This window comes from Oncorhynchus mykiss, chromosome 19, assembly GCF_057628025.1.
Source record: "Oncorhynchus mykiss isolate SJ-2025 chromosome 19, ASM5762802v1, whole genome shotgun sequence".
In the NCBI taxonomy this organism is placed as follows: Eukaryota; Metazoa; Chordata; class Actinopteri; order Salmoniformes; family Salmonidae; genus Oncorhynchus; species Oncorhynchus mykiss.
Window position 1 is genome coordinate 51,796,703 of NC_143040.1, and position 22,650 is coordinate 51,819,352.

Sequence of the window (22,650 nt, forward strand, 5' to 3'; positions counted from 1 at the left end):
GTCAGTCTCTCGATGTGCAAAACTGATAGAGACATACCCCAAGCGACTTACAGCTGTAATCGCAGCAAAAGGTGGCGCTACAAAGTATTAACTTAAGGGGGCTGAATAATTTTGCATGCCCAATTTTTCAGTTTTTGATTTGTTAAAAAAGTTTGAAATATCCAATAAATGTCGTTCCACTTCATGATTGTGTCCCACTTGTTGTTGATTCTTCACAAAAAAATACAGTTTTATATCTTTATGTTTGAAGCCTGAAATGTGGCAAAAGGTCGCAAAGTTCAAGGGGGCCGAATACTTTCGCAAGGCACTGTAAGCTTTTTGTGAATATGTAACATTTCTGGGATATTTTATTTCAGCTCATGAAACATGGGACCAACACTTGACATGTTGTGTTTTATATTTTTGTTCAGTACATATCAAAATGCAGTTTGCAGCATGCACAAAACAAACATTAGACAGCAGGAATCTTAATCCAGGAGGGGATTTTCTCTGCTCCTGTTATCAAGAAGCTTGATCTTGCAAGCTAACTTTAGCAAGATAGTAAAACCCAGCTCGAGAGGATTTATTTGGCAAATCTTATATAGTTAACTTAATCATTATAAGGTATATAGCTGACTAACAAAATAGTCTAACAAGCAAAATGATGAACGCGATCTGCTTTATCTATTACCTAGTGCACAAGTTGACTACAGGTATTTATTTAAAAAGTACTAATATTCAAATGTGTATTAAATGTAATATTGGGTATTGACCTTATTGGTTAGTCATACTGATGGTATTTTGAAATACCCCAGGATACCGCATACAGTGGGGCAAAAAAGTATTTAGTCAGCCACCAATTGTGCAAGTTCTCCCACTTAAAAAGATGAGAGGCCTGTAATTTTCATCATAGGTACACTTCAACTATGACAGACAAAATGATAAAAAAAATCCAGAAAATCACATTGTAGGATTTTTTATGAATTTATTTGAAAATTATGGTGGAAAATAATATAACTAAAGTTTATCTCAATACTTTGTTATATACCCTTTGTTGGCAATGACTGAGGTCAAACGTTTTCTGTAAGTCTTGACAAGATTTTCACACACTGTTGCTGGTATTTTGGCCCATTCCTCCATGTAGATCTCCTCTAGAGCAGTGAGCAGTGGTGTTTTGGGGCTTTCAACTCCCTCCAAAGATTTTCTATGGGGTTGAGATCTGGAGACTGGCTAGGCCACTCCAGGACCTTGAAATGCTTCTTACGAAGCCACTCCTTCGTTGCCCGGGCGGTGTGTTTGGGATCATTGTCATGCTGAAAGACCCAGCCACGTTTCATCTTCAATGCCCTTGCTGATGGAAGGAGGTTTTCGCTCAAAATCTCACGATACATGGCCCCATTCATTCTTTCCTTTACACGGATCAGTCGTCCTGGTCCCTTGGCAGAAAAACAGCCCCAAAGCATGATGTTTCCACCCCCATGCTTCACAGTAGGTATGGTATTCTTTGGATGCAAGTCAGCATTCTTTGTCCTCCAAACACGACGAGTTGAGTTTTTACCAAAAAGTTAGATTTTGGTTTCATCTGACCATATGACATTCTTCCAATCTTCTTCTGGATCATCCAAATGCTCTCTAGCAAACTTCAGACGGGCCTGGACAAGTACTGGCTTAAGCAGGGGGACACGTCTGTCACTGCAGGATTTGAGTCCCTGGCGGCGTAGTGTGTTACTGATGGTAGGCTTTGTTACTTTGGTCCCAGCTCTCTGCAGGCCATTCACTAGGTTCTGGGATTTTTGTGATCATTTTGACCCCACGGGGTGAGACCTTGCGTGGAGCCCCAGATCGAGGGAGATTATCAGTGGTCTTGTATGTCTTCCATTTCCTAATAATTGCTCCCACAGTTGATTTCTTCAAACCAAGCTGCTTACCTATTGCAGATTCAGTCTTCCCAGCCTGGTGCAGGTCTACACTTTTGTTTCTGGTGTCCTTTGACAGCTCTTTGGTCTTGGCCATAGTGGAGTTTGGAGTGTGACTGTTTGAGGTTGTGGACAGGTGTCTTTTATACTGATAACAAGTTCAAACAGGTGCCATTAATACAGGTAATGAGTGGAGGACAGAGGAGCCTCTTAAAGAAGAAGTTACAGGTCTGTGAGAGCCAGAAATCTTGCTTGTTTGTAGGTGACCAAATACTTATTTTCCACCATAATTTGCAAATAAATTCATTAAAAATCCTACAATGTGATTTTTTTTTCTCATTTTGTCTGTCATAGTTGAAGTGCACCTATGATGAAAATTACAGGTCTCTCTCATCTTTTTAAGTGGGAGAACTTGCACAATTGGTGGCTGACTAAATACTTTTTTGCCCCACTGTATATGGTGTACCGCCCAACCCTAACCACCTGTTTATTTTTAACCACATGCTCTTTATGATGTGACTGAGTAAACCATAACCTCTATATATTTACTTGTTTTAAAGCCTAGTTTGTCAGAAAGGTCCAGGTTTTAGGAGTCCACATATTTCCATGCAGGCTCTTTATCTCATTATAGCCACTGTTGCTAAGACACCTATTTCCATTTTGACAATATAATGAATTGTAAGGACATTTTCTCAGGCAGACATCTGTCTAATCATGCACACAAACATTTTTTAAAGCCATCTCAATAGCTATGCATAGTAAGTCAGTAAAGAACAGGCCCGATTCTCAACACTTCATTTAGGACGTGTCATGGGCAGGCTGCTTAATTAGCTGCCCTTTGTGATCACTTTGCTCATGCCTTTAACACCCATTTCCATGTCTCGTCCAAGGCCTCTCTTTACCTGTGAACTGGGCTGGGGCCTAGCTGGGGAGTGCCAGCGTAGATGGAAACTTTGTTGGACCTGGCTCCTGCCATCCTCAGCATTTAGCCTGCAGCAGGTTCCACTACGTGTATTTTTCAGCCCGGTGTCTCTTGTTATTAGGGCTTTCTTCAGCAAATCCTCATTGCGAATGAAGAAAGCCACTAATTGGCCATTCTGCTGCCTGACGCTTGGTTTCAGTCAGGCATTGTTTTACACTAACTTTTGCCCCACACTTAGTTTAACGTTGTATATTAGAGAATATGCCTAGTAGGATTGCTCCATAATGGGGCCTCAGAATTGTGGAGAAACCACAGGCATCATTGTAATTGACATTCAATGACTGGCAGGGGAAATTGTCAACAGATGACTTGGTTGTTTTGGAGTCATTAAGCTCTCTTGAGAAATGCGATCTCACATTATTAAGCCAAATAAATCCTTAGCTTGCAAACAAAAAATTGGTTAGCCCTAGGTGCAGATTAACACTGTTTATACAACAGACACTTAATGCAGAGAATAACATGTCTTTGTTATGTCACATTCCTTCACAATTAATGCATTCTCAGGTAGCCAGGTTGGAGCTATGGAGAATATTTGATAGATATTCAAGTCCACATCTGAAATAAATATTCTTATTACACTTTCAGTCTCAGCCAATTTTTTCCAAAGCAAGTTGAGCATTGACAATGACACTTGTACTACAAGTACAGCACATTTGGGGTGGCAGGTAGCCTAATGGTTAGAGCATTGGGCCAGTAACTGAAAGGTTGCTGGATTGAATCCCCAAGCTGAGAAGGTAAAAATCTGTTGTTCTGCCTTGTTCACCCACTGTTCCCCGGTATGCCGTCATTGTAAATAAGAATTTGTTCTTAACTGACTTGCCTAGTTAAATAAAGGTTACATTTAATCTCCCCGTATGTTCATATCAGTGCTTTTGTCATCTTGTTTGTACCTCCCTGTCATGATCAGTTGACGATATAAAATGACACTGAGCCTGGAGGCCATATCTAATGGCGCTGTGTGAGGGACTGTGATGTGTATGTCTGTACCAGGGCCAGCTTGCGGCTGGATCTCCCTCCACTCCCTCCCGCTCATTAAGTGAGAGGAGGGAATCATAAATATCCAGTTATCTTTGGACTGATGCATGAGTGCAGGCCTGGGGAAAATGAGCAGTGACATGTAAAACATACCCCATCTATTATTCACCAAACAAACCCCGGCGCTTTTGGCAGATAACACTTGGGCTGCATACCAGCTCTGTAAATAATGACAGCATGCCATTAGCATTCATTTTCCCCTTGTGTGTAGCTGTCAGTAACGCGTCAGCCGTGCTTGTAATAATTGCTGCATTTAGACAAGAACGTGGCAAGAGCCCGATTCTTACCTGACGGCTTGGATGAGGCAGTACAAAGAACCTCAGGACCTGACCTGTCGATTTGATCCAAAATAAGTTTTCCTATCACTCTGTATGAGAAAGTATGAAGGGAAAGTATAAAGTAGTTTTTCTATCTTCACTTCTTGGATCAGTTAGCTCATAGTGAGTTTTAGAAAGAGAGAGCAAATGTCAATTATTGGGAGTCGGTGTGAGAAGAACTGTGGAGAAAGATTAGGACTAGAGCTGCCATATTGATGTCACAAATGGTAGTATCAGATTGATCTTTATTCATGTGGTTTTACTGCTATAGATAACACATGCTCTCAAGAATATTTGGCCACTGTCATTTACTCATTGTAGTGTCATGTCCCTGCAGGCTTTGTTTGTCAGGACCCCCTGCTACGACAACCCCGCTCTGAACGGGTGGCTCTGGACCCGGGCCTGAAGTACCCAGCCCCCAAAGCACAGGTATGGGACACCACCCTTCTTATTGTTTCACAAAAGTTTAGACATCTGAAGGAACCGTCTTTCCATGCCATATACAGTTGAAGTCGGAAGTTTACATACACCTTAGCCAAATACATTTAAACTCGGTTTTTCACAATTCCTGACATTTAATCCTAGTAAAAATTCCTTGTCTTAGGTCAGTCAGGATCACCACTTTATTTTAAGAATGTGAAATGTTAGAATAATAATAGAGAATGATTGATTTAATATTTTATTTCTTTCATTACATTCCCAGTGGGTCAGAAGTTTACATACACTCAATTTGTATTTGGTAGCATTGCCTTTAAATTGTTTAACTTGGGTCAAACATTTCGGGTAGCCTTTCCACAAGCTTCCCAAAATAAGTTGGGGGAATTTTGGCCCATTTTTTTCCTGACAGAGCTGGTATAACTGAGTCAGGTTTGTAGGCCTCCTTGCTCGCACACGCCTTTTCAGTTCTGCCCACAAATTGTCTGTAGGATTGAGAGCAGGGCTTTGTGATGGCCCCTCCAATGCCTTGACTTTGTTGTCCTTAAGCCATTTTGCCACGACTTTGGAAGTATGTTTGGGGTCATTGTCCAGTTGGAAGACCCATTTGTGACCAAGCTTTAACTTTCTGACTGATGTCTTGATGTTGCTTCAATATATCCACATAAGTTTCATTCCTCATGCTACCATCTATTTTGTGAAGTGCACCAGTCCCTCCTGCAGCAAAGCACCCTCACAGCATGATGCTGCCACCCCCGTGCTTCATGGTTGGGATGGTGTTCTTCGGCTTGCAAGCCTCCCCCTTTTTCCTCCAAACATAACGATGGTCATTATGGCCAAACAGTTCTATTTTTGTTTCATCAGACCAGAGGACATGTGCAGTTGCAAACTGTAGTCTGCCTTTTTTATGGCGGTTTTGGAGCAGTGGCTTCTTCCTTGCTGACTGGCCTTTCAGGTTATGTCGATATCGGACTCGTTTTATTGTGGATATAGATACTTTTGTACCTCTTTCCTCCAGCATCTTCACAAAGTCCTTTGCTGCTGTTCTGGGATTGATTTGCACTTTTCACACCAAAGTACATTCATCTCTATGAGACAGAATGCGTCTCCTTCCTGAGCAGCATGACGGCTGCGTGTTCCCATAGTGTTTATACTTGCGTACTATTGTTTGTACAGAACAACTTGGTACCATCAGGCATTTGGAAATTGCTCCCAAGGATGAACCAGACTTGTAGAGGTCTACAATTTATTTTCCTGAGGTCTTGGTTGATTTCTTTAGATTTTCCCATGATGTGAAGCAAAGAGGCATTGAGTTTGAAGGTAGGCCTTGAAATGCATCCACAAGTACACCCCCAATTGACTTAAATGATGTCAATTAACCAATTAATCAGAAGCTTCTAAAGCCATGACTTCATTTTCTGGAATTTTCCAAGCTGTTTAAAGGCGCAGTCAACTTAGTGTATGTAAACTTCTGACCCACTGGAATTGTGATACAGTGAAATAATCTGTCTGTAAACAATTGTTGGAAAATGTACTTGTGTCATGCACAAAGTAGATGTCCTAACCGTCTTGCCAAAACTGTAGTTTGTTAACAAGAAATTTGTGGAGTGGTTGAAAAACGAGTTTTCCGACTTCAATTGTAACCTAACTTCATGGAATGTCTTTCTCAGCATCTCATGTCTCTTACTGTGCTGTACTGTACTTGTTTAGCTGTTAGATCCGAGCCCTTTTTGCCCTCATGGAAAATCATTCTCATGAAAAACAACTGTTAATGTAATTGCAGTGTTGGGGTGACATCATCAGCACTGCGAGTGCAGCGCTCTGTGGATTATTATTTATTGTTTTTTTATCAAGTGACTAATCCTCTCACTAGGCCCTTTTGCTAAATGATGCCACAGCAGCTAATACACTTGGCTCAGTGCAGTCAACTACTGCACCCGGTCTGGGCTGGGATCTGCTGGTGGGACATCAAATCAGACATTTTTCTACTCCACCTTATAGCTATCGTGCTATGAGCACAGATAGTTTCTGTACAGTAAGAAGGCTGGAAGTTTGTTCATATGTGTTCTGTATGCATGTGTCTGTTTGTTTCTTTTGATGTGCTTGTCTAAGTGTGCTTCTTTGCATGTGTGTATGTTTACAGTGAGGTGTAGTTAGCGGCTGATGTTCATCTCACTGTCACTTACACTCATTGCTTCTCTTAGCGTCCTTTATCTGCTCAGTCCACCATTGCCCCCTCCAGAGTGGTAAGTTGTCCTGCCTTCTCATATCCTCTAACCCAACCACATTAACCCTGCTGCACCTTTTCCCTCTCCCTCACCACCGTGACGTCTTTACATTTAACTGGTAAGAAAGTCACTTTTTCAACCGCTTATACTCTTTTTGACTCCAAACTATTCTGTTATTTTCCCTACTTGCGGCTTCCAAAAAGTACCCTCTATCGATTTATGCATCAAGGTCTTAAAGTGGTGCTTTAAATCGAATAGTCTTTAGTAGATTGCTCTGGGCAAGACTATGATTTATAAGCATCGCAATGCAGCTCTTAGAATCCATCACATTAGTACAAGTGTGCAATGCCTCAGCCCCTCTGCCGGTTACAGATACAGCAAAACAATCTTGCCACTATAGCAGTCCTGTTAGAGGCAGTTACAGAATCCTGGGCTCCTAGGGACAACCTGTCCTTTTCCCCTATACTGTGATTAGGAGCAACAGTTGAGATTATTTCATATTTCCCCCAACCAGTCAGACAAATTAAAAGTAATCTCTCCCACTATTTAGATGACAAATGCTGTATGTGATCCTGTGGGGTTATGCCCCTAATGTCTGACCGGGTTCAAACCTGCGCTCCAGTCGTCAATCAGCCCTGGTAATGCAGGTCGAATAAGAGGGAGTCAGGAATGCCAGCTAGCCGAGATAGAAAATGTGCCATTTATGTAACCCAGGGAGGGAGGAAAGAGGATTATTTATTTATTTTTAAACATTTTCAATGTAGTTGGTGCTTTTCTGTATGTATTGTTACATTTTAAGATGTATTAGTTTTATCAGTGTGTGAGATGATTTCTTAGGTGCAAATGTAATAATTTAACAGAGCTAGCCAACTTGCATTAACACCCTATTCATTAACACCCTATTCATTACACTTATTAAACCAGTATCAGGGTGGATTTATGTATTAAACCAGTATCAGGGTGGATTTATGTATTAAACCAGTATCAGGGTGGATTTATGTATTAAACCAGTATCAGGGTGGATTAATGTATTAAACCAGTATCAGGGTGGATTAATGTATTAAACCAGTATCAGGGTGGATTTATGTATTAAACCAGTATCAGGGTGGATTTATGTATTAAACCAGTATCAGGGTGGATTTATGTATTAAACCAGTATCAGGGTGGATTTATGTATTAAACCAGTATCAGGGTGGATTTATGTATTAAACCAGTATCAGGGTGGATTTATGTATTAAACCAGTATCAGGGTGGATTAATGTATTAAACCAGTATCAGGGTGGATTTATGTATTAAACCAGTATCAGGGTGGATTTATGTATTAAACCAGTATCAGGGTGGATTTATGTATTAAACCAGTATCAGGGTGGATTTATGTATTAAACCAGTATCAGGGTGGATTTATGTATTAAACCAGTATCAGGGTGGATTTATGTATTAAACCAGTATCAGGGTGGATTTATGTATTAAACCAGTATCAGGGTGGATTTATGTATTAAACCAGTATCAGGGTGGATTTATGTATTAAACCAGTATCAGGGTGGATTTATGTATTAAACCAGTATCGGGGAGGATTTATGTATTAAACCAGTATCAGGGTGGATTTATGTATTAAACCAGTATCAGGGTGGATTTATGTATTAAACCAGTATCAGGGTGGATTTATATATTAAACCAGTATCAGGGTGGATTTATGTATTAAACCAGTATCAGGGTGGATTTATGTATTAAACCAGTATCAGGGTGGATTAATGTATTAAACCAGTATCAGGGTGGATTAATGTATTAAACCAGTATCAGGGTGGATTTATGTATTAAACCAGTATCGGGGAGGATTTATGTATTAAACCAGTATCAGGGTGGATTTATGTATTAAACCAGTATCAGGGTGGATTTATGTATTAAACCAGTATCAGGGTGGATTTATATATTAAACCAGTATCAGGGTGGATTTATGTATTAAACCAGTATCAGGGTGGATTTATGTATTAAACCAGTATCAGGGTGGATTAATGTATTAAACCAGTATCAGGGTGGATTAATGTATTAAACCAGTATCAGGGTGGATTTATGTATTAAACCAGTATCAGGGTGGATTTAAGTGGGAAGTACGTGGATGGTACCGTATCAATATAACAATGTGTTCACTCTCCTCCTCTCCTGCAGCGGCAGAGACCCATGTCAGCCAACAACACTGACACAGACGGGCCTAAGGAGAAGCCAGGAAGTAAACAGGGGGACAGCACCCTGGGCCTGACTGCTGAGGAGGTAAATATACATAGCTGAAGTTAGTTTCCCTCTCATGCAGATCTATCATATTATCTATCACTAACATAGAATTGTAGTTAAGGGTTCCTTTTTCTTCTTCTTCTCCATGGCAGTTGAAAGTCCTGAGGAGGATAAGAGAGGAGCACGAGAGACGAGGGGGGTTCATCCGAATCTTCCCCACCCCAGAGACATGGGAACTGTATAGGTGAGAGGGATTCAGACACGTCGGGTAATGTTGCACACTAATGCAAGTGTCTAGATACATTTTAGAATAAGGGAAGAAAAGCGATGTCCATAATGCTGCCTCCCTACATTTAGCCACTACTATTACTTCTTAATACATCTATTACTACTGCAGTTAGGAGTAAGGTGAGAAGCTGATACACATTAGAGAATTGGCTGGTTACTGTACATTACATCTCAGAGTATTTATAGACTTTACATTTTTATATTTTCCCCAAACATGGCTGAAATCCCATGATGACTTCTAGTTGAAACAGCATTAAACCCCCTATTTAGGAGGAAATCTAGTTTTGCGCTTACAGTCCATATTCCTGTATGAGGGATTTGCTGCTTGATTAGCTTTATGGGCCTGTTAATACTGGGGATTTTGTGGCTTTTTACACAGTATGTTTCGAAGTGGTCTTGAAATTACTGGGGCCTATGACATTGAGTATCACAATATCCCTGTTGTAACACATTCATCCCCCCACAAATTAGACAGAAGATGCTGAAGCCCAGTGCAGCCTGTGATGTTGATGGTTGTCATTTTGTCATTATCTGTATCTCTGTTTCTCAGTGGTTATCTGGAGTATAAGACATCGATGAACTCCATGTTGGCTAACAGACTTTTCCATGGAAGGTAAGCATTTCCTTCGTAGTTGGGAAAGGGAACAGCTTCTCCATCAGTTTGTGGAAACGGTTGGTTGACTGTTTGTTTTGTCTTCAGATGAATAGGTGAGGACAACAGCTAATAAGATCTGTATGGTAATAGTAAACTGTAAAGTTTTCCAGAGCGAGCACAGTGTCTGTGTGGCAGTGTGGCTTTGGTAGTCTAGTCCTCAAACAGCATTTGGTGCTGGGGAGAGTTTATAGAGCAAGGAAGAGCAGGGAAAATGTTATAGAATTAACACAACTATAAAGAATTTTGGTACACAATTCAACACATTTATTTATTCTGTTGCATGGGTTCAGACTTCAGATGCATATTGTGATTATGAGTTTTAGGTTTTTGTACAGTATTTAATTTACTCAGTTTCACTATAGCATAATATTTTCTGGGGAGCTGGCATCCCTCTGGCCCTTTATGATTTTTCCATGTCGCTTTCTTTGGTCCTCAGATTGGGGAAAGCGGTGGTGACCTCAAGATCACGGTGGGTGTTATTGCCGACATTTTCCCTTACTATCAAATAAAATGTAAATAGTTCAGGTGGCCATTTGATTAATTGTTCAGCAGTCTTATGGCTTGGGGTTAGAAGCTGTTTAAGAAGCCTTTTGGACCTAGATTTGACGCTCCGGTACCGCTTGCCGTGCGGTAGCAGAGAGAACAGTCTATGACTTTGGTGACTGGAGTCTTTGACACCGGCTAGTATATAGGTCCTGGATGGCAGGAAGCTTGGCCCCAGTGATTTACTAGGCCGTACGCACTACCGTCTGTAACGCCTTACGGTCGGATGCTGAGCAGTTGCCATACCAGGCATTGATGCAACCGGCCAGGATGCTCTCGATGGTGCAGCTGTAGGACTTTTTGAGGATCTGAGGACATATGCCAAATGTTTTCAGTCTCCTGAGGGAGAAAATGCATTGTCGTGCCCTCTTCACGACTGTCTTGGTGTGTTTGGACCATGCTCTCGACCTGCTCCACTGCAGTCCTGTCAATGTGAATGGGGGTGTGTTCGGCCCTCCTTTTTCTGTCGTCCACTATCAGCCCCTTTGTCTTGTGCACGCTGAAGGAGAGGTTGTTCTCCTGGCACCACACTGCCAGGTTTCTGAACTCCTCCCTATAAGATGTCTCATCGTTGTCGGTGATCATGCCTACCATTGTTGTTTCGTCAGCAAACGTAATGATAGTGTTGGAGTCGTGCTTGGCCGTGCAGTCGTTGGTGAACAGGGAGTACAGAGGGGACTAAGCACGCAGCCCTGAGGGTCCCCCGTGTTGAGGATCAGCATGGCAGATGTGTTGTTGCCTACCTTTACCCCCTGGGGGCGGCCTGTCAGGAAGTCCAGGGTCCAGTTGCAGAGGGATGTGTTTAGTCCCAGGGTCCTTAGCTTAGTGATGTGCTTTGAGCTCACTATGGCGTTGAACACTGAGCTAAATGTATCAATGAACAGCATATATATATATACGAATTGGAGTGGGTCTAGGGATTCTGAGATGATGGTGTTAGCTATGACCAGCCTTTCAATGCACTTCATGGCTACCGACATGAGTGCTACAGGGGCGGTAGTAGTTTAGGCAGGTTACCTGCCCTTTCTTGAGCACAAGGACTATTGTGGTCTGCTTAAAACATGTAGGTATTACAGACTCGGTCAGGGAGAGGTTGAAAATGTCAGTGAAGAAACACTTGCCAGTTGGTCAGCCCATGCTCTGAATACACGTCCTGGTAATCCGTCTGGCCCGCGGCCTTGTGAATGTTGACTTATTTAACGGTCTTGCTCACATCGGCTCCGGAGAGTGTGATCACACAGTTGTCCGGAACGGCTCGTGCTCTCATGCATGCTTCAGTGTTGCTTGCCTCGAAGCGAGAATAAAAGGCATTTAGCTCGTCTGGTAGGCTCGCGTCACTGGGCAGCTCGCGGCTGGATTTCCCTTTGTAGTCCGTAATAGTTTGCAAGCCCTACCACATCTGACGAGTGTCTGAGCTGCTGTAGTAGGATTCAATCTTCAGTCCTGTATTGACACTTTGCCTGTTTGGTCGTTCGTCTGAGGGCATAGCTGGATTTCCCACTGCTTGAAAGCGGCAGCTCTAGCCTTTAGCTTGGTGCAGATATTGCCTGCAACCCATGGCTTCTGGTTTTGATATGTACGCACTATGGGAATGGCGTCGTCGATGCACTTATTGATAAAGCCGGTGACTGAGGTGGTATACTCCTCAATGCCATTGGATGAATCCTGGAACATATTCCAGTTTGTGCTTGCAAAACTGTCTTGTAGCATAGCATCTGCGTCATCTGACCACTTCCATGTCTTCCAACTTTACATATCTTACCACAATATCTCGGAAAATGATAATCTGATACATTTATCTTCTCAGGGACTTATTCAGCCACACTTGTCTTAGCAATGTCTAATGTACCTGTATATTATTACAGTGCCTTAAATAATTCTGCTGTATTATTTGACATTGGGAGTAAAGCAACACTTGAATGCTATAGCAGAAATATCGCAATGCAGGCTGAATGAGTTGAACTGATCCCTCAGTTTTATTATACTGAATGGGAATCTGTGGTTCAGGAATCATATTAAAGCCGTTCCTCTCGTCCCCCATCAGGAAGCTGAATGGTAATGTGCAGCTGCAGGTGGATGTGTTCCACGCGTGTCACGTGATCCAGTACGAGAGGAAGCTGTTGTCACTGGAGGCGCGGAGGCGGAGGCTGCGCCACCTGGCAGAGCACTCCGCCATGGGGAGGAAAAGAGCAGGTAGGCCTCAGGGAGTCTGTCCTCTTCCAGCTGACACAGCATAGCAACGCTCTGTCTAGTCTCAGACCCAGACCACGGCCTGTCTGGCCAAGCCAAGGGGGAGACAATCAGACGCGTTCATTCCTTTACTTTCTATGAAGAACTCCCCACTACCAGAATGAATATGGCCAAATATGACAGTGAGTTTATATAACAACTACCATAAGATCTCTTGTGTTGAAGTGTGTTTGCATTTGATCCAGTAAAGACACAATGATGTAATTGACATTGTGAGGTTTGACTTTTTTTCTGTAATGCTTTGTACTTAAGCGAGGGGTCGCAAGGCCTCCCCTACTGGGACCAGTGACGAGGAGGATGTTGAAGAGGGGGAGGAGAGGGTTCAGGAGGAAGAGGAGAAGAATAAGAAAGCCCTGGGTTCGTTAGTGGTGCAGACTGACAGTGTGCCCACCTCACTGAAGCGGTTCCACAATGAGGCCCTGTCCTCAGCAGAACCGGCCCGATGCAACACTGCCATTACCAAACCCAAAGTCAATCTGCTCCACATCCTCCAGCAGGGCTGGGACCTCAGGTCAGTGCACACCACCGGCTTCTGCTCCTGTTGGCAGCCCTCTCCGAATTCTCGTCTCTCCCTTTTCATCCATCCCACCACCCCTCACTTTGCTTCTCTCAGCAGCAGAAGGAGAAATATGAGGCTCCCAGAGCACGGGCCAAAAAAGCAAAGGAGAAAATCTGGGCCTCTTTTCTTACCCCGGCATGTTGTGATCAGTCTCTTCCATGTGTACCTAATTCACAACATAGAGAAAACACTGAGGAAGCGAATCCTGGGTGTCAGCCTTGAATTCAATGTAGAGACACTCCCTGTGATTTGACTGTTAATTGTAGGAGTCAAACTGTCCTTTCTCTGTTTTAATTTGGAAGGACTTGAAAGGCTCCCCACCATCCTTAATTTTGTAATACGCGTGCAAAAATATGTAGACCTCTTTTTGTTTTTACAATAACATTAATGAATATTACATTCTTCTGTCTAAACGGCAACAAAGGCTCCAGTCTCCTATAGATTTTTTTAAGTGTGTCTGAAATTGTAATTTGAGGGGGAATTACAATAACAAGTCTACGTTTGTCGAAATTCCTCTGAGCTTGCCAGGACTGTGAAGGGACCTGGGAAATTATAGTACAGTATATCATTGTTTGTGTTTGACAGCTTTCTCCAAAACATTTTTCCACTACAATGTACTGGCAGTACCCATTTCAGGTTAATTTGGGCCATGAAAACAATTATTCACTCTTGGTGCTGGCCGAGAGGACAAGTCACACTGTGCTCCAACACTCTGGCTGAAAATGATACATACCTGTATTTGTTTTGTCTCTTGCATGATGCCTAAAATAACAAACAGAATATGCGTCAGTGCTTGTGCTTGCTGTTGTAACACATGTATCTGAGATTTCTGAAAGGCAGTAAACCTTTGTTCCCATTCAAATTGTCTGGAGACCAGGTGGAGATTATTCATTATTTACTGTCAGGGAATGACAAAGTTGGAGATATGATCTGTGTTGCGGTGTGTGTGTTCCTGTGTGGGCAATTCCTTTCTCTACTGTCATTCTCTCCATCCCATTTTGTCTTGTTTAACCATGCTTATCTTTGCAATTTTTTTATCTTTACAAAATGTTCTTTCCTCTTCCTGTCTCTGTCATATTTCTTTCTCTTCCTCCTTAGTTTCCTCTCCTCAGCCTCTCATGTCCTCCTAAATCAAGCCTCTCTCTCCCCCTGTTCTGCAGTAAGGTCCAGGCTCGGATGGCCTTCTCCTCCTATCTCCTTCGGGTGCAGATGAGGCTACTCGCAGAGAGCAGGACTATCGCTAACTCCGCCTGGCCAGAGAAGGACAATGAGCAAATGGTAATACAACTGTCTGATACCATTGCCCCGGGGAATGACTGTATGGAAAAGGGAACCTGGACCCTTGTGTTATGTTTATCTGCATTATGCTACTCATCGGAGCCACTTGGGTCATAATGTGCTAAGGTGTTTGTGGCCACATAGAGAGGAAAATCGTGTGAGTACGTGACTGCGTCAAAGTTGATTTTATCAGAAAGCCTCTGGAGAAAATAAATGTGAACATGTGTCCATGAAAAGTCCATTTTTTTGTTGTTGCAATAAATGAAATAATAACACAACGTAAAAGTGAGTGTAATGATGAAGTGCAGTGACATCAGGTCTCATCTCCAGGAGCTGGTGATCCGCTTCCTGAAGCGTGCGGCCAGTAACCTTCAGCAGGACATGAGGATGGTCCTGCCCAGTCGCCAGCTCCCCCTCCAGGATCGCCGACGCATCCTGTCCCACCAGCTAGGAGAGTTCATCCACTGCTACAACAAGGTGTCCACTGCCAGCCAAACAGCAGGAGACTCTTCAGCCTCTAGTGTCTGCTACTGTTCTAGGACCTGTTTATAGTTATTACACTAGTCAGGGAGTCTCCATTTATTTTCATTATTAGTTTAGTTTTTCCTTTGAATTCTTATCCAATTACAAATGTTTGGTTCGAGGGCCTCCTGGGTGGTGCAGTGCTAACTGTGCCTCTAGAGATTCTGGGTTCGAGTCCAGGCTCTGTCGCAGCCGGCCGCGACCGGGAGACCCATGGGCCCAGTGTCATCCGGGTTAGGGGAGGGTTTGGCCGGCAGGGATGTCCTTGTCCCATCGTGTAATCGCAATTCCTGTGGCAGGCCGGGCTCAGTGCACGCTGACACGGTCGCCAGGTGTACGGTGTTTCCTCCGATGCATTGATGCGGCAGGCTTCCGGGTTAAGTGAGCATTGTATCAAGAAGCAGTGCGGCTTGGTTGGGTTGTGTTTTGGAGGACACACGGCTCTCGACCTTCGCCTCTCCCGAGTCCGTACGGGAGTTGCAGCTATGAGACAAGATTGTAACTACCAATTGGATACCCTAAAATTGAGGAGAAAAAGGGGTAAAAAAAATAATTAAATTGGTTGAGTTGTTCATTTTATGAGGAAGCAACAAATGACTTTTAATACTGAGTTGCTCAGACAGGCCATTGTACTTGGTCTCTGACTTGTCTCTTTCCTCACAGGAGACAGAGCATATGGTGAAGAAAGTGGAGAAGATCAAAGACCAAGAACATTGTATCAACCCCAGTGTGTTTCAGGAGTTTATTGCTGAGGCAAGGTAAGTGAGCCAGGACCTACTCGCTCCTGACTGTTTCACTTCTGCTACTTAACACTGGTCTTACTCTTGGTATCGTGGAGAATGTTCACACTGCTCTCTTCTCTTCCAGTGAAAGTGATCTGGAGGAGGTCCTGACATTCTACACACATAAAAACAAATCAGCCAGTGTCTTTTTGGGAACCAAATGTCGGAGCACTAAACCTGACAATAGCAACAGCCTAGGTTCAAGAGAGCCAGCTACCACAGAGAACCAGAAAAGTGAGTAGAAATTGTCAGATGAATTACATCTGTTCAGTAGGAACTTTTGTATTCCAGTGTGCCACAGATTCCACATATTTCTAGAATTAGTTCACATTTTATTTTGTCCTTTGTTGACAAATCCTTTAATGTATTTGAGAATTTTGCAGTTTTGATTTTGAAAAGTCACATTAAGGAAAAAAAGGCTGAGTCATACAAAGTCAAGTACAGGTCAGCTTCTAATTATTAACCCACGTGTGTCAGAGCCATGGAATGGCCGGCTGGATGATAACAGGGATCTGGCTTATTTTGTGCTCTGAACAGCTTTGCCCATGGCAAAAGAGGGCTCCAGCGCCTCTGAGTCCTCAACGTCTGAAGTCAAAAACAGCACAGACCAGGCTAGTGTAGTCCAACCCACTGCTGACCAACCCACTGGAGAGCAACCGGCTGCAGCCCTCAGAAGTAGTAAACAGCCCGAGGTCCAGGCCTCCCAGCACTCCTCCAGCTTTCCAGCTGCCTTAGACTGTGGCCACATCCACCTGCAGCACTACTCTCACCCCCAGAACCCACCCCAGTCTCTTCCCCTGCACTGCCCCCCACCACCGCCCCCATCTCAGCCCCCATCCTACGACCAGTCTCACTTTCGCCTCCACTCCCCTCGCCAGCCAGAAACCCCTCCACAGCCCCAGGCCTCTGTGTTCTCCTCAACCTCGACCCTTGTCCCCCAGCCCCCTCGGGTAATATGGGCAGCTGCCCGCTCTGGTCCCACCACAGTCTCAGCACCACCAGTATCCCAGGTCCTAAGGCAGGTCCAGTCCTTTACCTCCACCTCCTCTGCGGCTGCAGCCTCGTCCTCCATGCCTGGTGCCATCCACATCTACAGCCAGAAGATCTCCAGGCCCACCTCTGCAGGTCAAGGTAAACCATTGATGGATAACATCCTGATAGATGTTTGGTGTGTTCTCAGCTCCCAGTCTTTCTATGGCCTAAGCCGGTGGTCTTCCACCTCTTCTTGCCCAGGGACCCCCTCCCGGGCAAGCTGGCGATCCATGGATCCCCATCATACGTTAGCAAAACATTATAATTCCTTATTAGGTGACTGATAATGGCAAGGAAAAGTAATCAGCTTTTTAAAATGAATAGATTTGGTTGGTAGTTTTTCATTATTTTGTGTAAACTCTAACATAGCCTATTAGCTAGAAAAGTAACACATTTTTGCTATGTGTAGCTGATTATACAATAATATCAAATAAGGGTAAACATTTTATTTAATATATATAATATTTTATAAATATAATATTTTATAAATATACAAATGTTAGCCATGTGTTGGCAAAAATGTATGACTAAGTCGAGAAAGGTTACCAGCGGCAACTTGCCTCACTGGTAGCCTATTTGCGGGTGCTTTTGAAAAGCCTATGTCAGATATGAGTATAATTTGCTCATTATTAGGAGTTGAGAAATGAAGTTGACATCATTGGAAAGAAGATATTCTCCTCTATTATACTGTAGGTATGTAATTCAGAATCGCCATTAAAAATATATATATATATGCAGTACCTCTGGACCCTTACACCCCGTGATTCATTTCATGTTTCTCTCTGCTTCAGCAATCAGAAGGACGCCCTCCAGCCGGCCCAGACCAGATCCAAATGGGGTCTTTAATAAGGACCTGGACTCACTGCCTGCTCAGGCGCAGTCCAACCAACAAGCCATAGTCTCAGCCCTGCAGAAACTGGCAGAGAAGCAGGCTGCCCGCCAGTACAACAGCTCCAGCCACATCAGTCTCCTAACACAACACGTGAGTCTCCTGTCACCCTATTAAACCCCTCTGCCTTTCCTGCTCAACAACTAGATACAGTCATCTGATGCACAGGTATAGTGATCATGTCAGGAAACATAACTCCTACAATTGTATGATGTACTGTAAAGTGATCTGTCTTGCACAGTGGTCTTACTGTGCGTGTTTTAATATTCCGCTGTGTTGTTAGTGTGTAAACCTCTCTGTGACCCCATGGGGAGTGATGGCTCAGAGCTCAGTGCTGCTTGCTCATCCAGCAGGCGGAGAGGGTTCCTGGAGCCTACAGCCTGTGGGCTGGAGCTGGCTGATCTGAGCGGTGGGGCGGTGAGCTGGGGCTCTGTGTGAGGTCTCATTATCAGATGCACTATAGGGAGTGCTTTCTGTTGATATTTAACAGGCAGTCACTTTTTTGTGGTAATTGATGCTTATAAATGGAAGAATGTGGCAAATTGGCACTGAGTGGGGGAGCAAGGGCTCTGCTTCCTCCACCACCTCCCTGTTTCCTCTCTTCCCTGAGGGTTTGACGTTCTCAGTGGGTAAGCCCACAAGCCTCCCACTCTACCTCGCTCCCTCCCTCTCTCTCGCTCTCCCTCCCTGGGAGTTTTTTTGTGATGGCACTAGACCACACAGACTGCAGTTTTATGGCTTCCTCTTCTCTGTACAGTATTCTATTCCTCTGAAAGATGTTTTCTGTAATTCCCATGCATAGTTAATCCTGGTAATGGCAAAAGCTTATTTTGCAGTGCAAAATAGTTTAATGGTTTGCACTTAAAGGGTCTGAATATACTTGGCCTTTTTCTCGACTCAGATTAGAAGTCATTAAATTATTTATAATAGAGTGTTCTGTATAGAGAAGCAACACCAGGTTCCTCCCACCCTTTGTCATAGTGGTGTTAGTGTGGACAGGGTGGTAGCCTAATGGTTAAGAGGTTGGGCCAGTAACTGAAAGGTTGCTGGTTTGTTTCACTGATTGACCTTTGAAGATTCAGCAATTACTCTTTTTCACATGCCAGGCCTCATCTTTTGGGAATAACCTTAACTAGTTTCACAATGTAATAATTTAGAATGGGGTAAATGTAAGTATTTCTTATCATGTGTAATCAAATAAATATGTGCTGTATTGTCAGTCCTCCCTCTATGTAACTTGTACCTTGAGGGCGTGAAACATGATTACACTTTCATAACAGGCCCATGTACACCCCAACATGATTCAACATGATATAGTATTTAATTCATTACACTTTTGGTTTGGAGACGTGTGTTCTTTACTTCCATTGTGGTGAAACGTGATAGTATTAATGTCAAATCTCTTCTGTTTCGGGTATATCAAACATATCCACCCAAAACAGAATTGTAAATTCAAGTAATTTCCTCCCTGTCCCACCCAAGAGAGCAGCAGCAGACACATGTCAAGTGTAATCCTAGTTGGATGCAGTAATGATAGGAATGTGCATATTAAGGTAGCCTGGAGTTGAGAAACACCTTAGTCCTGATGAACAACATGGGGAGTTCCTTTTGGGGAAATGTAAGTTACTCACGGTTGATTGTGAAATGTTGGAATTTCCGATTTCATGGATTCAAACTTACATTCAAATGTAATTATGGATTTACTGAAGATAACTGGCATCCCAGCACTTCTAGGTCAGCATGGTTGAAGAACCTTCACCATTGAGATCTGTTGACAGTGTATTATAGATTCCTTCCAAATCCTTGAGGAATGAAAATAAACTCTGTATTGGGCCCTGAAAAGCTCCCCGACCTGGCTGTGTTCTGTCAGCTCTTGCATTAATTTAAACACCTGTCGTTTAGGAATGTTTGACATTTCCCTTTCTCTGGCATGACTACTAGCCAAACAATTCGTTCACCTGCCCAGAACTTGGCTTTTAAAGCGCAGAGAAAATAAACAGCCCTCCCAGCTAACAATTCTAGGGAGAGAGAACCTTCATTTTGTAATGCTCCCCTAATGTTTGAGTTTCCAGTTCCTTTAGTTAGGGGAACATTCTATTATGTTAGCAAAAACCTTCTGAGAGAACCTTTTTTTAGCATATTCTGGTGTTAAATTTGAGAGGACATTCCCTTAAGTTCTGTTTGATATTATCTAGAACATGGTTACAATGTTCTCAGAATATACAACATTAATGTTCGAGCTGAGATTTACTTCAAAGTGTATTCACCCTTTTGCTTACACCTATCAAATTGTTTCAGATCTACACAAATGCCTAGAGAAGAAGGGGTTAGGGTTTGTTCTGGACAGGACCTAACTATTCTGTCCCAATAAGCACATGCTCTAGAGATATCTCTTATTGGGACACTGGTTAGGGTGTTTGTCATTGGTGCTGTTGGTCTGGGTTCGAAACCCGCTAGGGGAGTCACCCTACTCACATTCTTGCAATATATGTTAATGTCATCATTTGGCAACAGTTACAGTTACAACACTCTAATTAAAATTAGTTTCTCATTGGAAAATGGGTTTGAGTGGAAATCTAGATAGAGATTTCTCAGATGCTCAGCTATCCTCATCAATCTACACACGATACCCCATAATTATTAAAAAAAAACGGAAATATCAAATTTACATAAGTATTCAGACACTTTGCTCTGTGCTTTTTTGAAGTGCCTTTGGCAGCGTTTACAGCCTCGAGTCTTCTTGGGTATGACACTACAAGATTGGCACACCTGTATTTGGGGAGTTTCTCCCATTCTTCTCTGCAGACCCTCTCAAGCTCTGTCAGTTGGATGGGGAGCATTGCTGCACAGCTATTTTCAGGTCTCTCCTGAGAAGTTCAAGTCCGGGCTCTGGCTGGGCCACTCAAAGACACAGAAACTTGTCCCGAAGCCACTCCTGCGTTGTCTTGGCTGTGTGCTTCGGGTCGTTGTTCTGTTGGAAGGTGAAACTTCACCCCACTCTGAGGTCCTGAGCACTCTGGAGCAGGTTTTCATCAAGGATCTCTCTGTACTTTGCTCCGTTCATCCTTCCCTCGATCCTGACTAGTCTCCCAGTCCCTGCTGCTGAAAAACAGCCCCACAGCAGGATGGTGCCAGAGTTCCATTTAGGTTTCATCAGACCAGAGAATCTTGTTTCTCATAGTCTGAGAGTCCTTTTAGGTGCCTTTTGGCAAACTCCAAGCGGGCTGTCAGGTGCATTTTTACTGAGGAGTGGCGTCCGTCTGGCCACTCTACCATTAAAGGCCTGATTGGTGGAATGCTGCAGAGATGGTTGTTCTTCTGGAAGGTTTTCCTAACTCTAGAGCTCTGTCAGAGTGACCATCGGGTTCTTAGTCACCTCCCTGACCAAGGCTCTTCTCCGCCGATTCTCAGTTTGGCTTGGCGGCCAGCTCGAAGAAGAGTCTTGGTGGTTCCAAACTTCTTCCATTTATGAATGATGGAGGTCACTGTGTTCTTGGGGACCTTCAATGCTGCAGACATTTTTTGGTACCCTTCACAGATCTGTGCCTCGACACAATCCTGTCTTGGAGCTTTACAGACGATTCCTTTGACATCATGGTTGGATTTTTGCTCTGACATGCACTGTCAACCGTGGGACCTTTTTATATAGATTGGTGTGTGTGCCTTTCCAAATCATGTCCAATCAATTGAATTTACCACAGTTGGACTCCAATTAAGGGTGATCAATGGAAATAGGATGCCCCTGACTTCAAATTAGAGTCTCATAGCAAAGGGTCTGAATACTTATGTAAATAAGGTATTTCTGTTTTTTATTTGTAGTAAATGTGCCAAAATTTCTCAACCTGTTTTCACTGTGTGTGTGTATGTGTGTGTATTTATTTAGATTAAGGTTGTAATTTAACAAAATGAGGAAAACGTCAAGGGGTCTGAATACTTTCCGAATGCTCTGTATAGCCATGTTTTTATTCATTATTCACTATCACCATGTTTTTATTCATTATTCACTATCACCATGTTTTTATTCATTATTCACTATCACCATGTTTTTATTCATTATTCACTATCACCATGTTTTTATTCATTATTCACTATCACCATGTTTTTATTCATTATTCACTATCACCATGTTTTTATTCATTATTCACTATCACCATGTTTTTATTCATTATTCACTATCACCATGTTTTTATTCATTATTCACTATCACCATGTTTTTATTCATTATTCACTATCACCATGTTTTTATTCATTATTCACTATCACCATGTTTTTATTCATTATTCACTATCACCATGTTTTTATTCATTATTCACTATCACCATGTTTTTATTCATTATTCACTATCACCATGTTTTTATTCATTATTCACTATCACCATGTTTTTTTATTAATCTTTAATTCTGCGTTGTTGGAAAAGGACCTGTAAATAAGTGTGACGCCAAATTCTTTTGATTTGAAGCTCTACGGACAATTCGTTCGACCTCATGGCTTGGTTTATGCTCTGACATGCGCTGTCAACTGTTGGACCTTTACATAGTCAGGTGTGTGCCTTTCCAAATCCTGTCCAATGAATTGAATTTACCACAAGTGGACTCCAAACAGGATACACCTGAGCTCTATTTCGAGTCTCATAGCAAAGGGTCTGAATACTTATGTATTTTCGTTTTTTATCATTATGGGATATTGTGTGATTGATGACATTGATGATATTGTGTAATAGATTGATGAGGA

General features: G+C 42.8%; 1 protein-coding gene across 3 annotated transcripts in view; it reads left to right on the forward strand.

The window, feature by feature from the left end:
* ttll5 (tubulin tyrosine ligase-like family, member 5) overlaps positions 1-22,650 on the forward strand; it is a 96,231-nt gene that overhangs the window by 26,698 nt on the left and 46,883 nt on the right. For 2 of the 3 annotated variants that reach the window (XM_021574390.3, XM_090211337.1), the window contains 14 exons: positions 4,567-4,658; positions 6,869-6,910; positions 9,059-9,160; positions 9,274-9,365; positions 9,960-10,022; positions 10,501-10,533; positions 12,652-12,800; positions 13,110-13,368; positions 14,577-14,694; positions 15,025-15,171; positions 15,880-15,974; positions 16,084-16,232; positions 16,536-17,129; positions 17,822-18,012. In XM_021574390.3, coding sequence (XP_021430065.3) covers positions 4,567-4,658; positions 6,869-6,910; positions 9,059-9,160; positions 9,274-9,365; positions 9,960-10,022; positions 10,501-10,533; positions 12,652-12,800; positions 13,110-13,368; positions 14,577-14,694; positions 15,025-15,171; positions 15,880-15,974; positions 16,084-16,232; positions 16,536-17,129; positions 17,822-18,012 — 2,126 coding nt within the window. The remainder of the gene's footprint in view (positions 1-4,566; positions 4,659-6,868; positions 6,911-9,058; positions 9,161-9,273; positions 9,366-9,959; positions 10,023-10,500; positions 10,534-12,651; positions 12,801-13,109; positions 13,369-14,576; positions 14,695-15,024; positions 15,172-15,879; positions 15,975-16,083; positions 16,233-16,535; positions 17,130-17,821; positions 18,013-22,650) is intronic. The other variant, XM_021574392.3, reaches the window with a different exon arrangement.